At 49.0% G+C, this 20,470-nt stretch overlaps 1 protein-coding gene across 7 annotated transcripts in view; it reads left to right on the top strand.

The window, feature by feature from the left end:
* IMPACT (impact RWD domain protein) overlaps window positions 1-20,470 on the top strand; it is a 624,075-nt gene that overhangs the window by 61,148 nt on the left and 542,457 nt on the right. For 4 of the 7 annotated variants that reach the window (XM_069620926.1, XM_069620927.1, XM_069620925.1 and 1 more), the window contains exons 3-4: window positions 6,230-6,282; window positions 7,739-7,801. In XM_069620926.1, coding sequence (XP_069477027.1) covers window positions 6,230-6,282; window positions 7,739-7,801 — 116 coding nt within the window. The remainder of the gene's footprint in view (window positions 1-6,229; window positions 6,283-7,738; window positions 7,802-20,470) is intronic. The other 3 variants (XM_069620928.1, XM_069620930.1, XM_069620929.1) reach the window with 1 other exon arrangement.

Below are 20,470 nucleotides of genomic sequence, written 5' to 3' on the forward strand. Positions count from 1 at the left end.
AATCGGCTTCTCTAGGTGATGCCAGTCCTGGCAGATCAGTCAGGCTTTGTGCAGGGGAGGAACACTTCCTAGAGGTTGCAGAGATTCTTTGGGGTGCTGGCGGCATTATACCTAGGGGTGCAGGCCGCGACCCTATTATTAGACGGCGAGAAGGCATTCCTCTTCACTGTACTGAGAAAACTGCGACTTGGGACTGGATTTATCAAGATGGTGAAACTCCTTTACACCTCTCCCTCTGCTAGGGTCTCAGTGGGGGGGGGGGCACCTGTCAGGCGAGGTGGAGATGGAAAGAGGGACCAGGCAGGGCTGCCCTCTTTCCCTGCTGCTCCTTACACTAGCAATGGAACTCTTGGCTGCCACATTCCGTGAAAGGTACTTATAGAAAATCGTACAACTTGGGCTTCATAGGATGATAATCTCCCTCTATGCCGATAACTTGGTCTTGTACCTGAGGGACCCTGCACACAATCTGACGCCGGTAATGCAGCAAATGGATCAGGTTCGGGGTTATTTCGAATCGACCATGATAAGTCAGCAGTGTTCCCCCTAACGGAGAGTATTGAGACCTTCCCTGATGAATTTGGCCTTCAATGGGAGTGGGCGAACATAGAGATCTCACGGGACCCAGACTGTCACGGAAGACACCCTAGTGGCACAGGACGGGTTTGGGTGGTTGTGCCGAAGTAAAGTGGACAGATAAGTACACACACACACAGCGAAAGTAATGAGAACGAAGAGGAGGCAAGTGTTGCAAGGTATAAGGTCCAACAGAAAGGATTCCCTCTAGGGGTGTATGCAGCTATAGGAAAAGAGTATTCCACGGACCTTAGGAAAAACTATAGCCTTCTGCACAGTTTGCTATAACGGAGGCCCACGCTGTTTGCTCATGGCTTGGAACAACAGCTATGGGTGTCTGTAACGTAGAAACGAGACAAGGGAAGGGGCAGAGGTTGCCTGATGGAAACCAACAGACAAGCTCTGTACAAAAGGGTCTACAAACAGTACAAGAGAAGATACTTACAGACAAATCCAGGAAAAGGAAGTTGATAGCAAACTAGCAGAAGGAAATGAAGGGAAAGTCGTGTAACAGGATTGGATAGCAGAGGACAGTAAGGAACAAGGTTGAGAGCTCAGAGGAGCAGAAAAGCAATGAGCAAGCCCACAGGAGCAGGGCTGTAAGGTAGGGAGCCCAGAGGGAAAGGGCTTAAGGCAGTGGAGTAAAGCAGGCTGCCCGGCAAGGAGCCCAGAAGGGCCGGGCAGCAAGGAGTGAGCCCTAGGGGGCAGGGCTGCTGACCGTAGAAGGTTGCAGAGGACTGTAGATGGCTGCTAGGATGAGAACCCAGCGGACAAAGGCTGTAGGTAGCAAGCAGTGGAGCGTGATCGGCTGCAAGGTAGGAAGCCCCGAGGACAAGGGCTGTTGGCAGAGGAGAGAAGCGGGCTGCGCGGCAAGGATCCATAAGGACCGGCAGCGAGGAGTAAGCCCAGAGGAGCAGGGCCGCTGACTGTAGAAGGCTGCAGAGGACTGTAAGCTGCAAGGTAGGAAGCCCAGAGGACAAGGGCTGTAGACAGCCGGAGTGAGGCAGGCTGCAGAGCAGGGAGCTCAGAGGACAAGGGCTGTAGGCAGCCGGAGTGAGGCAGGCTGCAAAGCAGGGAGCCCAGAGGACAAGGGCTGTAGGCAGCCAGAGTGAGGCAGGCTAATTGGTCGCACCTGGCTAAGCACACCTGCAGACAATCGGCCACCTCCCTCTCTGTTCCTGAGCTGGTGGAAGCAGAGGAGAGCCCTAGGGCTTCTGGGGATTGTAGTTCCGAAGATGGCGAATAGGAATGGCCAGGAAAAGATGGTTATAGCCAAGTGCATTGTGGTAACTGTAGTTTGTTGGGAAAAATAGAAAAGCACCAAAGTCTCGCAAATGGGAAATAAGGTCCATATTGATCGTAAATGTATACGCCCATGGCGCAGGCATGACACGGACATCCTTTTCCGAGAAAATTACTACAGGACCGTTAATTCCCTAACGACTGAACCCAGAGGTGGACCACTCTCCAGTTGTCTTTGATGGACCAGATAAAAATGGTTATATTACCTAGATTTCTATACTTGTTTACAAATATCCTGCTGTACCTGCTAGCGATTTCTTATTTTATTTATTTTTTAACTCTCCTACACGTCTGAGGGGAGTCATTGCTGGGTTCCTAGGGGTTGGGCAGCAACCCAGGGTGTCCTGGTCCACGCTGAATCAACCATACTCTAAGGGCGGGTTGGCCGTGCCTGACTTTGAGTGCAATTTTTGGGTCGGCACAAGCACACTGTTTGTCCTTCTGGTATGCCACACGCTTTATTAGGCCCCATGTCCAGGTCGAGAGGGCTTTGTTAGCGCCAGAACTATTGAGCACGGCGATCCTGCATAAATGTAAACCCAAACCTGGGGTGGGTAATATTGTGCATAACACATGCGCCATATGGTGTAGGATAGCTGAGAAGATGACTGTGGTTGCTCTATATGGACCAGTAATACCAGCTGCACACGTGGTTGGCATGGGGAATCACAAAGGAATGGGCATACTTGCAGTGGGCCTCCAAAGTTGGGGTGGATAACTTTGTTGACTTTTACCCCGATGGGGAAATTCATGTCCTTTGAACAGCTTAAGGAGAGAGGGGGGCACTACCTCTTTGGATGTGTTCATGTATTTCCGGATAAGGAACAAAATCAAGGCGAGGTTCCCTACTTTCCCTGACCTTCAGCCTACTTACCCCCTGTTTCAGGAAATAATACAGGCCCAGGGCTGGGGTTGCCTGGTCTCCCGGCTATAAAGTTGTCTGATATCAGACATCCCATGGGATGAGGAAGCTCCCAGACATAGATGGGGGAGCGGTCTGGGTCCGGGGATTTGCAACAAGGATTGGAGATGTATCATTCTTGAAACTAAAGTCTTGCTAAATACTAGGTTTAAACACCTGCATTTCCACTTTGTGCATCAAACCTCCCTACTCCCAGCTAAACTCCACAAATATTACCCGGAAACGCTGGATGAATGTACATGCGGTAAGGTTAGCCCGGCTGATTTTGCACACCTAGCATGGAAATGTTCAGTGTTTGCCAAGTTTTGCGGGGGAAGTGCTTGACAATATGCCTTGCATACTGGGTGAGAGGGTGGAGAGAGGCCTGCTTGTGGGATTAGATTAGAGGGACTTGTATTAAAGTCCCCCTTTCACTGCAATCCTTTTTCTGATGTGATACCCCGAGTAGCCCATGCGGCTACCAGGGCAGGGGTAATGTAATGTAATTTGTTATTTTGTATAGTGCCTTTTCCCATTGGTATGGCTTTAAAGCGCTGTCGGAGAACGCCCTCGGAGACCGATGTCCATGGTATGGGAAAGTCTTCAGAGGGGTTTGGAATGCGTGTGTGCATTTTAGCCAGTACGAAGGTGGGTAGGGGTGGTCAAGTCACTGCTAGCAATCCATATCAAGCTGGCTGGCATGTGGATGAGTGCTATGTGATAGTCTGGAAAGTATGCCAGTGCAGGAGACTCCTTGTGTGTCCAGCTAGACTGAATGTTATTCATCAGGAATAGCTGCATTCTTATGGCAGCTGTGTTGTGGAGCCTTTAAAAAAAGTATGATCGCAGATGCGTGCGGGTATCAGGTTCAGGTGTCTCCTTCACCAATTCCGAGTCACTCCAATCCCCTTCCTCCTCACCTGTGAGTTCTGATTTCAAAGTTCCACCAAACCTTTTCTTCCACAGCTCTTCTTTCTTCTTTCCTTTTTTTTGTGGATGGGATCTGCCCCAAAGGGAAGCCACCCTGACCCCAAAATAGAAGGTCCAGGGGGCCCCACCTCCGGTTCAGACCAAAGGGGAAAAAGCCGTAGGCACAAAAAACCCCTTTCCGCTGGTACCTGGTGGTCTTCACTATTGAAAATGCAGAAGGGATGATACAGATGGGCAGGGATGAGATGCCGGTAAGAGTATGGTATACAGCTAAGGATAGCAGTGGAGGAGTCAGAACAAGTAACCGGGGGCGAGCCAAAAGACAGACAACAGAACGGCCCGTAACTATAGTCGAGAGGAGAATGCAGGAGGGAAGGGAGGAAAAGGGGGAAGAAAAACCTAGGAATCCAGGGGGGAGCCCTCGAGACTCAGGAGAGCAAGAAGAGGCAGACTAGAGAGCCAGCAGCAGGGAAGAGCAAGCCGGGACAAAGGGGAAGCGAAGGGCCACAAAAGCCAAGAGAGAACACTTACGAGCGCTCCAACCCGAAAGCCTGACGCGAGTAGATTGCAACGCGCAGACTTCCGGGTTGGAACTACTAAAAAGGCCTTCCCCGGCGGCCGACAGAAAGACTAGACCGCAGCTGAGCGTTGCGCGGAGAAGTGGCGGAGCGGCTAATGGCTGCTCCAGCGCCATCGGCTCCATACACGCCAGCTACGGCGGCGTGTGACAGCGGGTAAGCAGCCTTGCCATTGTCTATCTTCCATAAGCATGCGTACCCGTGTGTTACGGCTGGTTTCTTTGTTTTGTTAATGTGGCGTGGATTATTTCCTGTGGTCTGCTGGAGTTTATTCTGTCTGTTGCTTGGTACATTGCATGGCGGGTTCATCGCTGCCCCGGCTCAACCCAAAATTGTGACATAGGTTTGTCAGGATGCGAGGGGGGGGGAAATCCAGGTCTTGAGGCCCTTCCGGAAGGCAAGGTGATCATCTATGCGTCGTACGCTAATGGGAACAATGTTCCAGATTGAGGGGGCTTGGACGGAGAAAGAGGATCTAAAACTTAAGACCAGAGACGTCCCTATGACACACATTTTTTTTTTAAAGATCTTTATTTACACAATCAATGCATCAACATTTAACACCAGTACTCGGGTTTGCTCCTACGTGATTTGATGTAACATTGAGTCCAAACCAATGTTGATTTTTGAGAGCTTTGCATTAGTGTCCTCCATTGGTGCATTGAATTTTCCTTTTTGGTACAAATAAACCGTGAGACCAACAGTAGCTCAACAAAAACAGAATAAAAATAGAGAAACCCCTAGCCCCCCACCCCTCGCCTTTGGACAAGACTAACTGGCGAGCATAACTCAAGTCTCTTTTCTTGTCTGCCGGTCTCAAGTTCCTTTGTCCATATTGTTTAGGACACTTCATCATGGATTCAAATTACATTTATGTTTCTAAGCGTTTGGGGTCTATGAAAGTAATGCTCCCTCTCCCTGACATACTCATGGAAAGGAAGCCAGGTCTTTAGGAATTTCTGATATGTCCCGGCCTTAAGAGTGCAAACTTTCTCCATTGCCATTACCCCCCAGTTCTTGAACCACCAACAAGCAACTATATGGCCTTCTGTTATTTTCCATTTTTGGGCTAGGGTCTAGGATAAACATTGTACAAGAAAGTCCATACCAGGAAAAGGTGAACTATAATTATTTGGAAAGCTAAAGCCCCAGGAGAGAAGCCGCTAGACATGAATATTCAGAACTCTCTAAAGCAGAGCAAAGGATTCAGACACGAGCAAGGAAAACTGGTAATAAAGAGGAGAGAAAATCTACCAGTCCCATGCGGGAGTTACGAGAACTGATACAAAGGTTAACAAGAGACAATGTTATAATTGCATATTAACAAGAACTGTTAAAGAGAAGACAAGTCCAGAAGTACAACCTTCCGGAGAAGCCTTAGTTTATTAAATTACCTACCTTAGTTATTGGACTTTGGTAGGATCAGTTAGGATTAGTTTTGGACAGCTGACTTATTCGTTTTGGACATTCACTGACCACTTACAAGCACTTTAGTTAGTATAGTAGTTGGAAAAACACCCCATAGCAATAGGAAAAGCTAGGCCTTATTCCTATTCTTTAATAAAGATATGGTGAAAATGTCCTCAGACCGTCCGTGTCCTCCTTCTGACCCGCCACAGAAGGTAGTCTTTTTTTAATTTTTTTTTTTTTACTAGATATGATTGATAATAAGACAGTCGTTTTTGCTGTACTGTGTAAAAGCGGCCTGTGTGCATGCTGTCCTTCAAAATAAACATAGCCATTGCTGCAGCTACAACATAAAACATGATTGTTGGAGTATTATTAATGTGATGTCACAACTCATACATGCGTGCATGTTATGGCTCCTAAGATTTTATGTACCAGACATGACTGACTTCTTTTCCTCACAGAATTTTCATGAACTATTTTGTAATTTGCTGTATTGTTTCCCATTTGTTTAACATGTCATTTTTCCTTTCAGGTAATTCTTCCTCCTCAGTATCCAGCCACAGCACCACCTATTTATCAACTTAAGTATGAAACGTTGTTTATCAAACTTTAACTTGGTTATCGTATATTGCCTGTTGACCTTTGAGTCTGTATCTATAATGTTCTGAAACGTCGACTACAATTTTATTCATTTTCAAGCACATTGTTCTACAATTATCGCAGCACACAGAATGGGCTGAAGTTGCTTTCAGACTTGTGCATTCTTGACTTTTCCAGCGGAATGAGCAAGACTGACTTGATGGGTCTGAGGCATTGGTTTGGATGTTTGATGTGAGGTAGTTCAGTTCCTTCAATGAAATCCAGGTAGCATAGCATATGCCAAGTCTCTCCTTTCTCTTGGAGTTTCCTGCTGCTCCTTTTGCTCATAGTGCACATCAATTGAAGCTTCTCTGGTTGTCGGACTTCCTGAATGCCTCAAGGACTGGCATCCTTCCTAATCCTGGGTTTCTCTCCTCTGCCCCCATCTGATTTCTGGGACCATTTACAAATGGAAAATGATAGAGGATCCTGCCCTTGTACCTGGTACCTTTGACAGTGAAACCCTGGGTGTGAGACCTAGGATCACCAGTCCTGTTTTTATTGAACTCCTCACAATTCTTCAAGGGGTTTCTCTTAATTTCTCCCTGCCAAAGTGAAGGAGAACAAGATAGGAAAGTCCTATGACCATCACTTTTCTGTGGAGGAGCTGACATACTATCCCAAATCACTGGGCTGTGGGCCCCTGGGCAATTGCACCTCCATCTGCAGTCTTCCACGCCCTCTTCTCCTGGGTCAGTTGTCCTTCTCTTGCCAAAATTAGAGAGCTACTGCAAGCGCTGCTCCCCTATGCTATGGTTATTCACCAGGGCATGTGCACCTGTTGTCTAAACATTTCACTTCAAAGCAGCAAAACTACCTGGTGACCTATGGGAGGGTGTTCACTTGCACACCAGCCTTTCACCTCCCACTTTAACGGGTGTAACAGTTTCATGCCCAGCGCACTTGCAACCGTAAATTACATGATGAGCTACTTATGACTTTTTTGCTATGCTAGTGTCTGAATGTTTACAACTATCAGATTGTATGCCAGAAAATGACATGCCATAACTATCCCAGCAATGATCACTGGGGTCTTTTTTGATACAATGCTATAAACAATACGATATTTTGTACTGGTTTCTGTAGCATTTTGTCTTACCTGTTAACTTAAAATGTGAATTGAGCAGAAGGGGCACTTTGTAAAAGTGAGACTTGTTGAAAAATAGGCTTGGGTTGATACATTGAGAAATTAGTTGAACAGGAACGTAAAATGTATACACTTTGCAGTGGGTGGTAGATAGGTTCCACCTAAGAATTATGTATCCTTTTAGGCTGGAATATTCAATAAAAGCCTACTTTTTCCTAACAAGTGTTGACTCTTTTGTACTGTTGGCATGGGGCTCTCTGGGAAGAGGTGAAATTGCTATAGTTGCTTCTTTTCATTCATTGTCTTACATTCTAGTGCTCCTTGGTTACGAAGAGAGGACCGTGTAGAGCTGGCAAACTGCTTGGAAGACATCTATGCGTGAGTTAAAATTGCATGAACTTTGTTTATAGTTCTTTAGTGCAGTTTTTGTGATTGATGAATGCAGTGTGACACTTCAATGCGGTGCTGTCCCTGGGGGAGGAAGCTATGTGTTCACAGTTGCAGATTTGGCACTTTCTGGAATTTCCTCTAGTGACCAGTTTCACTAAGGAGACATACCACGTTGGCACCACAGGTAAGTAATGCAGGTACGATTATTTCAAGTTCTAGAAGGTCAATCAATGTACATAAGTTAAGAATGTGAGGAACAACCATTAGTTCATCCACACCGAACCCACTCACTCTCTAACTGTCAGACTTAAGAACACTCTCCCAGCACGGTACCAAGATTCCACACCAAGATTCCATTCATGCCCCCAAGATATTGGGGTCAGGCATTTCCCATCATCGGTCAGGGTAGCCATCTGCACTGAGTTGGGGGTCTTTCTCATTCCACCTGGCTTCCTCACTTAAGAGACTGCATCTTTTTTCCAGAAAAAAGTCCTTCACGGGTAGGGGCTTCATCTCCACCCATAGCCCATCCTACACACACGTGCATTGTTATGCCTTCCTTGCCACAGACCTTTTTACATCATGTGAGTAATAGAGCTGTCCAATCTGTAGTGTTTGTGAACCAAGGAGTGCCTGCATCCGTCTGCATTCGATGAATATCACTGTCTGCAACAGTGTCAGCATTACGTACATTTGCCAGTCCTCGCTGAAGTGGATACCCTTGACACACTCAATGTATGACATCCCCCCTCCATCTTAAAGTTTTATAAAGGGTTACCTATTGTGTGATCACATCTCTTTTGAAGGTTTCATGTCTCGTCAGCGCCTTATTAGTTCTTGCTAAGTCGTCCTTTCTTCCCTCCACACACATCTTCAAATATCAGAAAATCATATGCCTTTTACAGAGGTTCAGTCTTTCAATCTTACTTACACATTTTTTTTTATTCTTTATGTGGTCCTCCCGGGAGAAGTGTGGTGCTGCCCCTTTAAGGGCTTCAGCATGCGGCAGAGTGCCGTTACACTCTGCCACGTGCCTTTAACCCGAACCAAACAGATGTCTCTGGTGTGAGTCTGTGGCGGGTGGGGGCTCAAGGATATCGCGGGGCTGCAGAGTGCCTCACAACAGTGGTGACGAGACCAGAGTTGCGTCCGGGCCTGGCGGTGAAAAAAAGAAAAGAAAAAAGACATTTTTTCAAATCGAACGAGGGATGGAATCATCTCTCTATGCCGCGGAGAGGGTGTGGACCACACGGCTGGTGGCCATTTTGTTGATGAGGCCTAGGATGATCGCGGAACTCCGGAGGGGCTCCTTCATGCCATCCAGGTTTCATTTTTGGACATAATGACAGCAAGCAGCTGTTTCTGCACACAGAGCCCATCAATTATTTCGTCGGGTTAAGGTGAGGTGTTGGGGGAAGCCTGCTGTTTTCTTTGGCAGTCCCCTAGGCCTCCCTGGCTCCATTTTTGGACACTTCCTGCTTTGCCTGTGGCCCATTTTTTCATCACATTGGCTGGCTGTTTGGGACTGGACCATGTTGGTGTAGTCTACACTGCATCCTGGACTGGTGTGGAAGTTTGAAGATCAAGAAGGCCTGCAGTTTTCAGACTTTCTGGGTGAGTTGCGGCCCCATAGTTATCCAGGGAGCGGTGCTCGTGCGCTTGACCCATGATTGATCAGGCTCAGCCAGTAGCCCAGCCGCTGCCCCAGGTCCAGCCTCCACCCATGATCCAGCCTCAGCCCCTACCTGTGCCTCAAGCTATGGCCCAGATGAGACCTCCAAGGGCACTTGAGCCAATCCCTGAATTTGATGTGTCTGGAGACCAACGAGGATAGCAAGTTGGCGACCCTATTGTACTCTGCAGGGCCTGAGGTACATGAAATATTTGACTCTCTCCAACCAACAGATGCCTCCTATGGTGCAGTGAAGACGGCTCTCCATGACTACTTCCTTCCTTTGGCAAATGCAGACTATGAACGTTTTGTGATGCTATCCACCTGCCAAAAAGAGGATGATACTGTGGACACCTTTTATTGCCGTTTCAGGTGGCTATCAGTGGCATGTGCCTGGGACAACCCTGATGCGATGGTTAGGAATCAGCTAATCCAAGGCTGCTAGTCGGGGAAGCTACGCAGACAGGTGCTTGGGAACCTGGGATCACATTGCCTCGTATCCTCGAATTGGGAAGCTTCCAAGAAGTGTCTGAGGTACGTGCGTCCAGGATGGAAGCGGGAGTGCGCCCAGCCAAGGCGGAGGAGATCTGTGTTGTGGGCCGTGGTGGCAGGGGCACCAGGAGGCCAGCAGGTAACTTGCGCGACAGGTGCGGAAAGCCAGGGAGGCATGCTTGAAGTGCGGGTATGACCTGCCCCACCCTGCTGAGTGTCCAGCGGCGGGGAAAGCCTGTGCTCGGTGTGGCCTAGCCGACCACTATGCCCGGGTATGTAGGGCATCCCTACTAGTGAAGGTGTTGCAGGGCCCTGTTCGGTCTGGCTACTTTCACCAATCAAGCCCGCCCAATGTCGCCCAGGTCGATCAGGGTGATGTTGGTGCACAGTTGGACGAGGAAGAGGAGAACATTTTCTTTGTTTCCAGCATCGAGGCCCTCAAATCCAAGAACAGACGGCTACCCCAGTGCATTGTCGCAGTCAACAAATCATCATCATCTGTCCCGGTACGAGTGGACACGGGGGGCCTCCGTCACCGTGTTGGCCAGGGAACACTACGACGCCATAGAGTGCCCCCGAAATAGACTGCCTCCAGGGCACGCATCTTCACATTTGGGGGCTCCCAGCCAATTCCCCTAGATGGTGCTTTTGTAGCAGAGGTGGGACATGGTGGTTCGAAAATAAGGGCCCGGGTTCTATGTAACACCTGTCGGCACCAACACGCTGCTGAGCTGTGCTGCGGGGGGAGTTTCGCATACTCTGTATATGTAGAAGACATTCAAACTTTACTGGAAAAGTACTCCCGATTGTTCCAAGAGATCGGACAGATGGCTATGAACCACTTAAACACACCGCCTTGTTACACTAAACTAAAAACTAATCCCACATTGGAGATACAATCAGAATTAAAGGATGCCATTAAGACTTGGCATAGACAAGGACTTATCACAGACGAGGAAAGCCACTTTTTGGATATCCAACAACCAACCTTACCAACCATATACTTTTTACCTAAGATTCGTAAGAAGTATGAAAGAATCCCGGAGGGGAGACCAATAGTAAGCGGAATTGGCTGGGCAACCATGAACATGGCACAATATATTGATGACATTTTAAGACCTCTTGCAACCAAGACCAAATCCTACCTAAGAGACACATTGGCAATCAATAAACTATCCACAATAAAATGGCAAGAGGACTACCTATTAGCTACTTGGGATGTAAGATCCCTCTACACCTCTATTAGACATGATACTCCTATAGAAACTGTAGACTACATCTTTTCGAAGGAAACACATCACATTATCAATCAGTAAGCATGCTAAAAGAAATGTTACTACTAACTCAAGGTGTGGTTCCCTGAGCTGGAGGTGTGTGTGTGTGTGTGTGTGTGTGCCCGTGTGTGTGTGTGTGTGTGTGTGTGTGTGTGTGTGCCCGTGTGTGCCCCAAGGCACGCGACCCTGGGAGGTGGTGCATGCTGATTTTGGCTCCACAACGCAGGACACCCACTTCCTGGTGGTGGTCGGCGAATGGTTGTCACGTTTGATAGGAGCAAGCGGATTATCTTCTATGTCTGATATATCAATGTCCTTCTCGTCTGGAGGTCTTGTTCTTGGGTCTTTTCTTCTTTGTGAAGAGATACGGCCGTCTGCGGGAAGAAGCCTCCCTGATAAACAGGGAAGCAGCCGGCTCCCGTCCCGCAGGAACCAATATGAGAGGAAAAAAGCAGCCGCTTAAAAAAAACCTCTCTACGGATGTAGCTGGTACTGATGCTGTTCAGGAAGCGATGACCAATGTCGTCCGGAATTGCAGGTAAGAGCAGGAGCAGCAGATATGAAGGTAAGTTTCTCGATGCCGCAGAGAACCGGGGAGTCCGGATTGCGGAGATGCTGGTACTGAGCAGGGAGCAGTGCAAAGGACTGGAAAGGAAGCACCGGCAGGAACCAGGGACGCGGTCCGAGAGGAAAGAAGGAGAGGAGAGACCCAATACGGTACGGGAACCGTAAGGACGGGATAACAGGGAAGGGGAAGGGGAGTGAGAAACAGTGGAAAAACAGGTACGAAGCAAGGTAAGAAGTAGCACGGCAACAAGGCAAAAGGAAACAAAGTTGCAACGCACAGAGCCCAGAGAAGGGCGTGGCTAAATACGGAAACAAGAGAAAAGACTAGACCGTCAAACCAGGAAGTGAAAGGAAAAAACACGGGACAGTCTAATGGCGCCGCCAACGCCAAGCCTTCCATAGCCGCCAGCGACCACCAAAAGACGGCGGCATGACAGTATGCCCCCCCCCCAAGGGACACCCCCCCCCCCCGGCTTACCCGGGAACAGACGGTGAAATCGTTGAACCAACGCCTGTCACAAGTGCTGGGATATAACGGAGATTCCTCCAAATCAGATAAGTCTATGTCCTCCTCCCCTTTCTCCTCACCTGTTTCTTCCAGAAGATTTCCTCGTCTGTAGGACTTGTCTTTTGGTCTTTTCTTCTTTGTGAAGAGATAAGGTCGTCCGCGGGAAGAAGCCACCCTGATGCCCTGATAAACAGGGAAACAGCCGGCCCCTGTCCCGAAGATGCCAGGAAGAGAGGAAAAAAGCAGCCGCTTAAAAAAACCTCTCGCCGGATGTTGTTGATAACGAATAAGTGCTGGAGGAGTTGACTGGTGAGTCCGGAATGCAAGTGAAAAACAGGAAAGTCTTTCTGAAGCAGTCAAGCTGTAGTATTTGAAGTTGTAGCATGAGAAGCCCGGGGAACCGGGATGGAGGAACACACCACTGCCAGATACCGGAACGAGATCCGGAAAACAGGAAGGAATAGAGGAGCCCCGAAAGGCACGGGAATCGATAGAACGGAGAAAACAGGTAAATAAGGAAGGGAAGAAGCAGTAGAAAGAAACACTGCTTTAGTTACTGAGTAAACCAGGCAACAGGCAAAAGTACTGGAAACACAGTAGCACGGCAACAAAGCGAAAGAAACAAAGTTGCAACGCACAGAGCCCAGAGAGGGGCGTGGTTAAATACGGAAACAAGAGAAAAGGCTAGACCGATAAACCAGGAAGTGGAAGGAAAAGACACACAGAAGAAAAAGACTAGACCGCCAAACCAGGAAGTGAAAGAAAAAACACACGGAACATCTAATGGCGCCGCCAACGCCAAGCCTTCCATAACCGCCAGCGACCACCAAAAGACGGCGGCATGACAACGCCGGAGCGTGCACATGAGACACTGGTTCCCAGGAGTCCTCCGAGTGAGGGTACCCCCTCCAGTGGATCAAATACTCCAAGCGACCCCGCCGATAGCGGGAGTCACAAATGGAGGCCACCTCATACTCATCGGAAGGAATCACCGTGGGGACCGGATCCCGTGGCAAAGGGCGATGATAGGGATCTCCCTTGCATTCCCTCAGGAAAGAGGAATGGAAAACAGGATGGAGACGGTGCATGTGCTTGGGCAACAGGAGGCGGAAGGCCACCGGGTTGATCCGGCGAAGTATAGGAAAAGGACCCAGGTACCGGGGAGATAGTTTAGAGGGGTGAAGCCAGCGAGGCAGAAACCTAGTAGACAACCAGACCTTGGTGCCCCTCCGCCATGCTGGAACGGGCAAGCGCTTAAGATTACAGTACGATCGATACCGAAGACTGCTTGCCCGCAAACAACCGGCGGCTGACTTGTGTGCTTCCGAGATACTGGTAAGTAGGGCATCCACAGATGGAGTGGTGGAAGGGGGAAAGGAGAGAGAAGGAGTAAAGCTGGGATGGAAACCATAGGAACAAAAAAAAGGACTTAGACCAGTGGCACTGTGCTCGGCATTGTTATAAGCAAATTCCGCGGTGACCAACAGACTAACCCAATTATCCTGTTGGGCATTCGTGAAGCACCTAAAATACTGCTCCAGTGTGGCATTGGTTCTTTCAGTCTGCCCGTTAGTCTGCGGGTGGAAGCCAGACGATAAGGCACGTTCAATTCCCAATCTATGACAAAGCTCCTTCCAGAACCTCGAAGTATACTGAGATACTCTGTCAGAAATAATCTTGTCCGGAGTACCATGCAAACGAAATATTTCTCTGGCAAATACAGCTGCCATCTCGGCGGCAGTGGGAAGACCAGCCAAGGGAGTGAAATGTGCCATCTTGGTGAAGCAGTCGACAGTTACCATGATGCATGAACAACCTTCCGAGGGTGGCAGATCCACAATAAAATCTGTGGAAATAAGGCTCCAAGGTCTTTTAGGAAGATCCTGCTGTTGGAGAAACCCAATCGACTTCTGAGTGCAATTTTTGGATCGACAACATACAGGACATGACTTGACGTAGGTTGAAACTTCTTTGGCCATGCCGGGCCACCAAAACCTGCGATGAAGCAATTCCAGAGTGTTCTTAACACCTCTGTGACCTGCCGTTGGGTCATCATGACACCACTTTAAAGCCGAATGACGGGTGAATCTGTCTGGCAGGAATAATCGGTGTTGCTTAAAACATAAGCCATATTGAATGGATATGTCCTTTGAGAGAGGAGAGCCAGAAAACATGCTGGTAGACTGTGTGGCCTTGCGAACCCTTTCCAAGAAAGACTCCACCGTACAGATTACCTTGACTTCAGGAAGCATGAGACTAGGGTATTCCTTCTGAGACATCTCTGGATAAGGCCTTCTAGAAAGGGCATCAGCTAGGATGTTCTTGGATCCTGGCAAGTAGGTCAATTTGAAATCATATTGGGAGAAAAAATGCGCCCAACGGGCCTGACGGGAGTTGACACATTCCATCTTTGGCAGAATTTTAAGATTCTTGTGGTCAGTTCTGATTTCAAAGGGGTGGTTAGCCCCTTGTAGGAGATGTCTCCATTCTTCGCATGCGGATTTCATGGCCAGGAGTCTATTACCGAATAGTGTGTCTGGCTGTCATTCAATGTCTTGGACATGTAGGCAACAGGATATTCCAAACCTTCATGTTCCTGTAGAAGAGCTGCACCAATCGCAGCGGAGGAGGCGTCAGTTTCTACAATGAATCTTAAACTTTGATCTGGTTGATGAAGTACCGGGGCAGAGCAGAATTCCTCCTTCAGTCGTTGGAAAGCCAAGCTTGCCTCAGAAGACAAGACAAAGGGCATTGAAGACTTCTTTAACAGCTTTGTAATGGGAAGGACTCGATCCGAGAAACCTTGGATGAATTTGCGGTAAAAATTAGCTAGCCCTAGAAACCTTTGAACGTCTTTGATGGAATGGGGTGTAGGCCATTGCAGTATGGCGTCGATCTTAGCGGGATCCATGCGGATTCCCTCAGAGGACAGGATGAAGCCAAGATAGCTTACCTCAGATGCTTGAAAGACGCACTTATCAGCATTGACCTTAAGTAGGTTGTCTTGCAGTCTATGAAGAACCTGGTGAAGGTGATTAGAATGGAGTTGGGCGTCTTTAGAATAAACCAGGATATCGTCAAGGTAGACGACGGCACAATGAAAAAGCAGATCAGAAAAGATGCGGTCCATGAATCTTTGAAAAATCGATGGAGCGTTGACTAGACCAAAGGGCATGACACAATACTCGTAGTGTCCGAAAGGAGTGCGAAAAGCAGTTTTCCATTTGTCGCCTGATCGTATCCGCAAAAGGTGGTAGGCTCTTCTTAAATCGATCTTAGAAAAGATTTTAGCCCCTTGAACTGCTTCCAAAATGTCTCCGATCAGCGGCATGGGATACCTATCCCTAAGCGTAACTTGGTTGAGGCCCCTATAATCGATACAAGGACGAAGTTCATTAGAACCTTTCTTTGGAACAAAAAAAAGTGAAGCCCCAGCGGGAGAGAATGAAGGTCGGATCAGGCCATGATGTGAATTAGAATCCAGATATTCCTTGAGAGCCTTCTTTTCCTTGAGGGAAAGAGAAAACATTCGGCCAAAAGGAACAATCGCATTGGGCTGGAGAATGATTTGACAATCTTCTGGTCTATGAGGAGGTAATTCCTGAGGGCCATCGTCCGCGAACACCTCCTGATAGCCGAGATATTCTTTGGGGATGCTATTTACCTTCAACACATCTGATCTGGAGGCTATATCTGGAATAATGTGGACAGAAGTATGCAGGGTCTGCGAAGAACATGACTGACGACAAAATGTTGAAGTAAATGACAGCTGATTCTTTGTCCAATCAATGATCGTGTTATGCTTCCGAAGCCAAGAGACCCCCAAGATCACTGGAAAATGTTCTGCTCGGATCAGGTCGAATTGAATGGTTTCGTTGTGATGGAGGATCTTCATCTGCATAGGAGGAGTGGTATGGGTAATGAGACCCGGGCTCAGGGGTTTACCATCAACTCCTTCCACCTTTTGGTCCTCGTCTTTCTGCAAACGGCGAATGCCAGCCTTGTCAGCCCAAACCAAGTCCATAAAGCAACCTGCAGCGCCGCAGTCCAGTAGCGCCAGGACCTCATAGGACTGCTGAGAGATGAACAACTCAACTCCAACTACCATGAGACGGTTGTCTTCTGTGGTATTCATGGGTGTTACTGATAAAGAAACAAAGGGACCAGGAAATCCCCCTCGGTAACTTGTCCCTACTAGCTCCGAGGAATGGCGTTTCCCGATCGTCGTGGTGGTACATCAGGACAGTCTCTAAGAATGTGCTGGTTGGATCCACAATACATACACAGGTTGTTCTCCCTGCGTCTTTTTCTTTCTTCCGAGGTAAGTGGCCCTCGAGTAGTCCCAATCTGCATTGGCTCCTCTTTCGATAGACAGGTAGGAGAGGGAGGGGTAATCCCAGGATCAGCCGTAGCAGGAAATCCACGCTGCTTTCGACGTTCAGACCGCCGCTCTGAAAGGCGAAAATCCAGCTGTACCACTGTAGACCACAAGTCGGTTAACGTAGCGGGTCTGGTTACCCTTGCCAATTCGTCCTTAAGGTCTTCCGTCAATCCTCGACGAAAAATGGTGTACTGGGCGTTCTCTTGCCAGCCTGCGTCTGCAGCCACCCGTTTAAAGCGGGAAATGTAGGACAGAAGATCTGAATTTCCCTGTCGAATATCAAGTAACTGTTCACTGGCAACTACCACAGTCTCTTGCCTTTCAAAGGCCAATTTGAACTGGGCGGTGAACCCGGCGTAATCGTGTAGTAACGGGCTGGCACCGGTCACAAGTGGAGTAGCCCAGGAAAGAGCGTTGCCCGTAAGATTAGAAATCAGAAAACCTATGCGGGCTGTATCTGAGGCATAGGTCTGAGGTCTGAAGGTGAAATAGATTATGCAAGCCTCCATGAATTATTTAAATCTAGTAGGTGAACCATCATATTTACCGCAGGCTAAAGGCATGGGAGGTAGATCACTCCGGGACTGTTCGAAGCGGTCGACTCGCTGTCTCAGAGCAGGGTTTTCGGCCTTCACAGCCTGTAATTCTAATGTCGCATTCTGCATTGCTGTAAGCAGCTCTTGGACCTGTTCCGGGGTAGTCATTGATATCTCCTTTGGGTGTTGCAAACTGTCACGTTTGATAGGAGCAAGCAGATTATCTTCTATGTCTGATATATCAATGTCCACCTCCCCTTTCTCCTCACCTGTCTCTTCCGGGACGAGTTCTCGTCTGGAGGTCTTGTTCTTGGGTCTTTTCTTCTTTGTGAAGAGATAAGGCCGTCCGCGGGAAGAAGCCACCCTGATTCCCTGATAAACAGGGAAGCAGCCGGCTCCCGTCCCGCAGGAACCAATATGAGAGGAAAAAAGCAGCCGCTTAGAAAAAACCTCTCTACGGATGTAGCTGGTACTGATGCTGTTCAGGAAGCGATGACCAATGTCGTCCGGAATTGCAGGTAAGAGCAGAAGCAGCAGATATGAAGGTAAGTTTCTCGATGCCGCAGAGAACCGGGGAGTCCGGATTGCGGAGATGTTGGTACTGAGCAAGGAGCAGTGCAAAGGACTGGAAAGGAAGCACCGGCAGGAACCAGGGACGCAGTCCGAGAGGAAAGAAGGAGAGGAGAGACCCAATACGGTATGGGAACCGTAAGGACGGGATAACAGGGAAGGGGAAGGGAGGAGGAGAAAGCTAGGAGGGAAGAATCCACGTGAGAAACAGCGGAAAAACAACAGGTACGAAGCAAGGTAAGAAGTAGCACGGCAACAAGGCAAAAGGAAACAAAGTTGCAACGCACAGAGCCCAGAGAAGGGCGTGGCTAAATACGGAAACAAGAGAAAAGACTAGACCGTCAAACCAGGAAGTGAAAGGAAAAAACACGGGACAGTCTAATGGCGCCGCCAACGCCAAGCCTTCCATAGCCGCCAGCGACCACCAAAAGACGGCGGCATGACAATGGTCCAGATACTTGGAAGTGGAGTTCATAGAGTTGGTGGCCTTCGAGCATGTGGTGGTGGCCATGGAAAAGATCTTCGCGGCTCCTGGACTCCCCAAGACTCTATGTTCGGACAATGGAGCGCGAGCGAGCGGTTCGCGGCCCTGATGGAAGACTACGGGGTTCAGCACAGAAAGATCACCCCACTCTGGCCCAGGGCAAACGGGGAGGCGGAGAGACTGATGCACACCTTAAACAAAGTGTTCTGCATAGGGAAAAAGGGCAAGGCTGATGCCGGCAAAGGGCATTATACCAGTTCCTGTGCATCTACCGGACCACCCCCACACATCCACGGTAGTGGCCCCGGCGGAAGCATTATTCAAGCAGTGCCCAAGAGGACTGTTACCAGAGGTCGGGGGGGAAAAGGAGCCAGCGGTCATTGATGACTAACAAGTGGAGCATGACCGCAGGCTTGAGGACTGACCAAGAGAATCAGAGGAGAGGGCTCAGGCCTCAGCAACTGGTGCCTGGGGATGAGGTGCTGATCAGAAATAGGCATCCCCACGGGAAGTTATCCCTGACGTACGAACCTGAGCCATTGGATGTAGTGCAAGGCATCGGTCACGAGAAATATGAGCTTCTTCAAAAGACTGGGGGAACCCAGGATGGAGGTACCCCCGGACCAGGATGTCGTGGAGGTTCCAGACGAGGGCAGGGGTGCGGCCCCTCTCCCTCACTCTCCGGTCAGTGTGATAGCTGCCGAGGGATCCCCGCTCCAGGAGGCGAGCAGGAGGTACCCCCTGAGGGCAGGACGAGGGTGACCTGTTGTCCTCAGTGACTATGTGTTGTAACAATAATTCCGGGCGACCCCGGTAGGGTGCGCTATTGACAAGGGGACTCCGAAGGTTGTGATTAAAGGGGTCCAATTGGGTTTGGGTTCTGGGTTCTGGTTTTGAAGTGATAGTTTTGAGAGTGTGATGTTTATAATGTTTGTCCTCATGAACAAGGAGGAGTGTGGTGCTGCCCCTTTAAGGGCTTCAGCAGGCGGCGGAGTGACGTTACACTCCGCTGCGTGCCTTTAAATAAAGGGGGCATGCCACAGCGGTCAGTGCGACCGAGGAGCCCGAAACCGAACAGACTCTGTGGTGTGAGTCTGTGGCAGATGGGGTCTCACGGGGGATATCGAGGGGCTGCAGAGGACCCCACAACAGTTAGCACATTTTAGACTGAATGGCCTTAAGGAAGTCAACAAAAGAATGATTTGGGAGTGAGAAGAGTGTTAGGTGTTGGGAAAACACTCTGTTACCTTTGCTTGCCTGCATACCCAGAGTCTGCTTTATACTGCGACTGTCCTGCTGTGTGTTTAAAAATACACCCCTCAAGCGGAGCGTGGTGGAGATTGAGGGGAGTGTTAGGTGAGGTGAAAATCATTAAAGCGTCTGACATCCGGCAGTCTACACCTCACCCCGCCGGCTTCATGGGACCGGCTCTTCGTGAGTTCTCCAGCTACGTTCTCAGCGCTGTGCAGGGATGGCACTGACAAACCCGATCGATTCATGACTCCCACTGAAAACGAGGTTATTGTGGAAGTTCCTTCTGAACTGTAACTGCCTACGTTGCCTAGGTTGAAGTACTATTCCGCATAAACCCTGCTGTGGTCCCTCCTGCCACCCCTGCTGCTGGTCTTGAATACTACACCTGTCATGCATGCTGGACATTTTACCTCTGGATCTGGAACTCCGTCTGTACGCAGAACGGGTTATGCTCATAGAACTGCTAGATCGTTTTATTCGAGATGGAGGTTGTTTGATGTATTACCAGGAAAACGACGTCTGCATTATTCACGTCGTTGAATTCACGTGATTTAGGATTGTCGCATGTTTTACGGCAGAACGTTTACAAGCAGCGTGGGTACGTGGCTCGCTGCTTCTGATTGAACATTTTGACGTCTTGGTAGCTGAACTTTTCATCTGCGTCCTCGCATCCCGTCACTTGCTTCTTTGGCCTTCATCGACGTGTTCCTTCACACGCAATCTCCTGTATCTGCCTTCAGCAGATTTTGTGAGCGTGTCTTCTCACACACGGGTTCCTGTTTCATTTGTATGCTGTTTTCCTGTCCGCGTGTAAGTTTCCGCTTTCAATCCCACGCGGACGTTGGAACTCTTCAAGCGCAGCTGTACTGGCTGTGTACTTGGTTCGCGTGTAAAATCCCACGCAGACTCTGGAACTATT

The sequence above is a fragment of the Ambystoma mexicanum genome, chromosome 5q (genome assembly GCF_040938575.1).
Source record: "Ambystoma mexicanum isolate Mex_15411 chromosome 5q, UKY_AmexF1_1, whole genome shotgun sequence".
Classification (NCBI taxonomy): Eukaryota; Metazoa; Chordata; class Amphibia; order Caudata; family Ambystomatidae; genus Ambystoma; species Ambystoma mexicanum.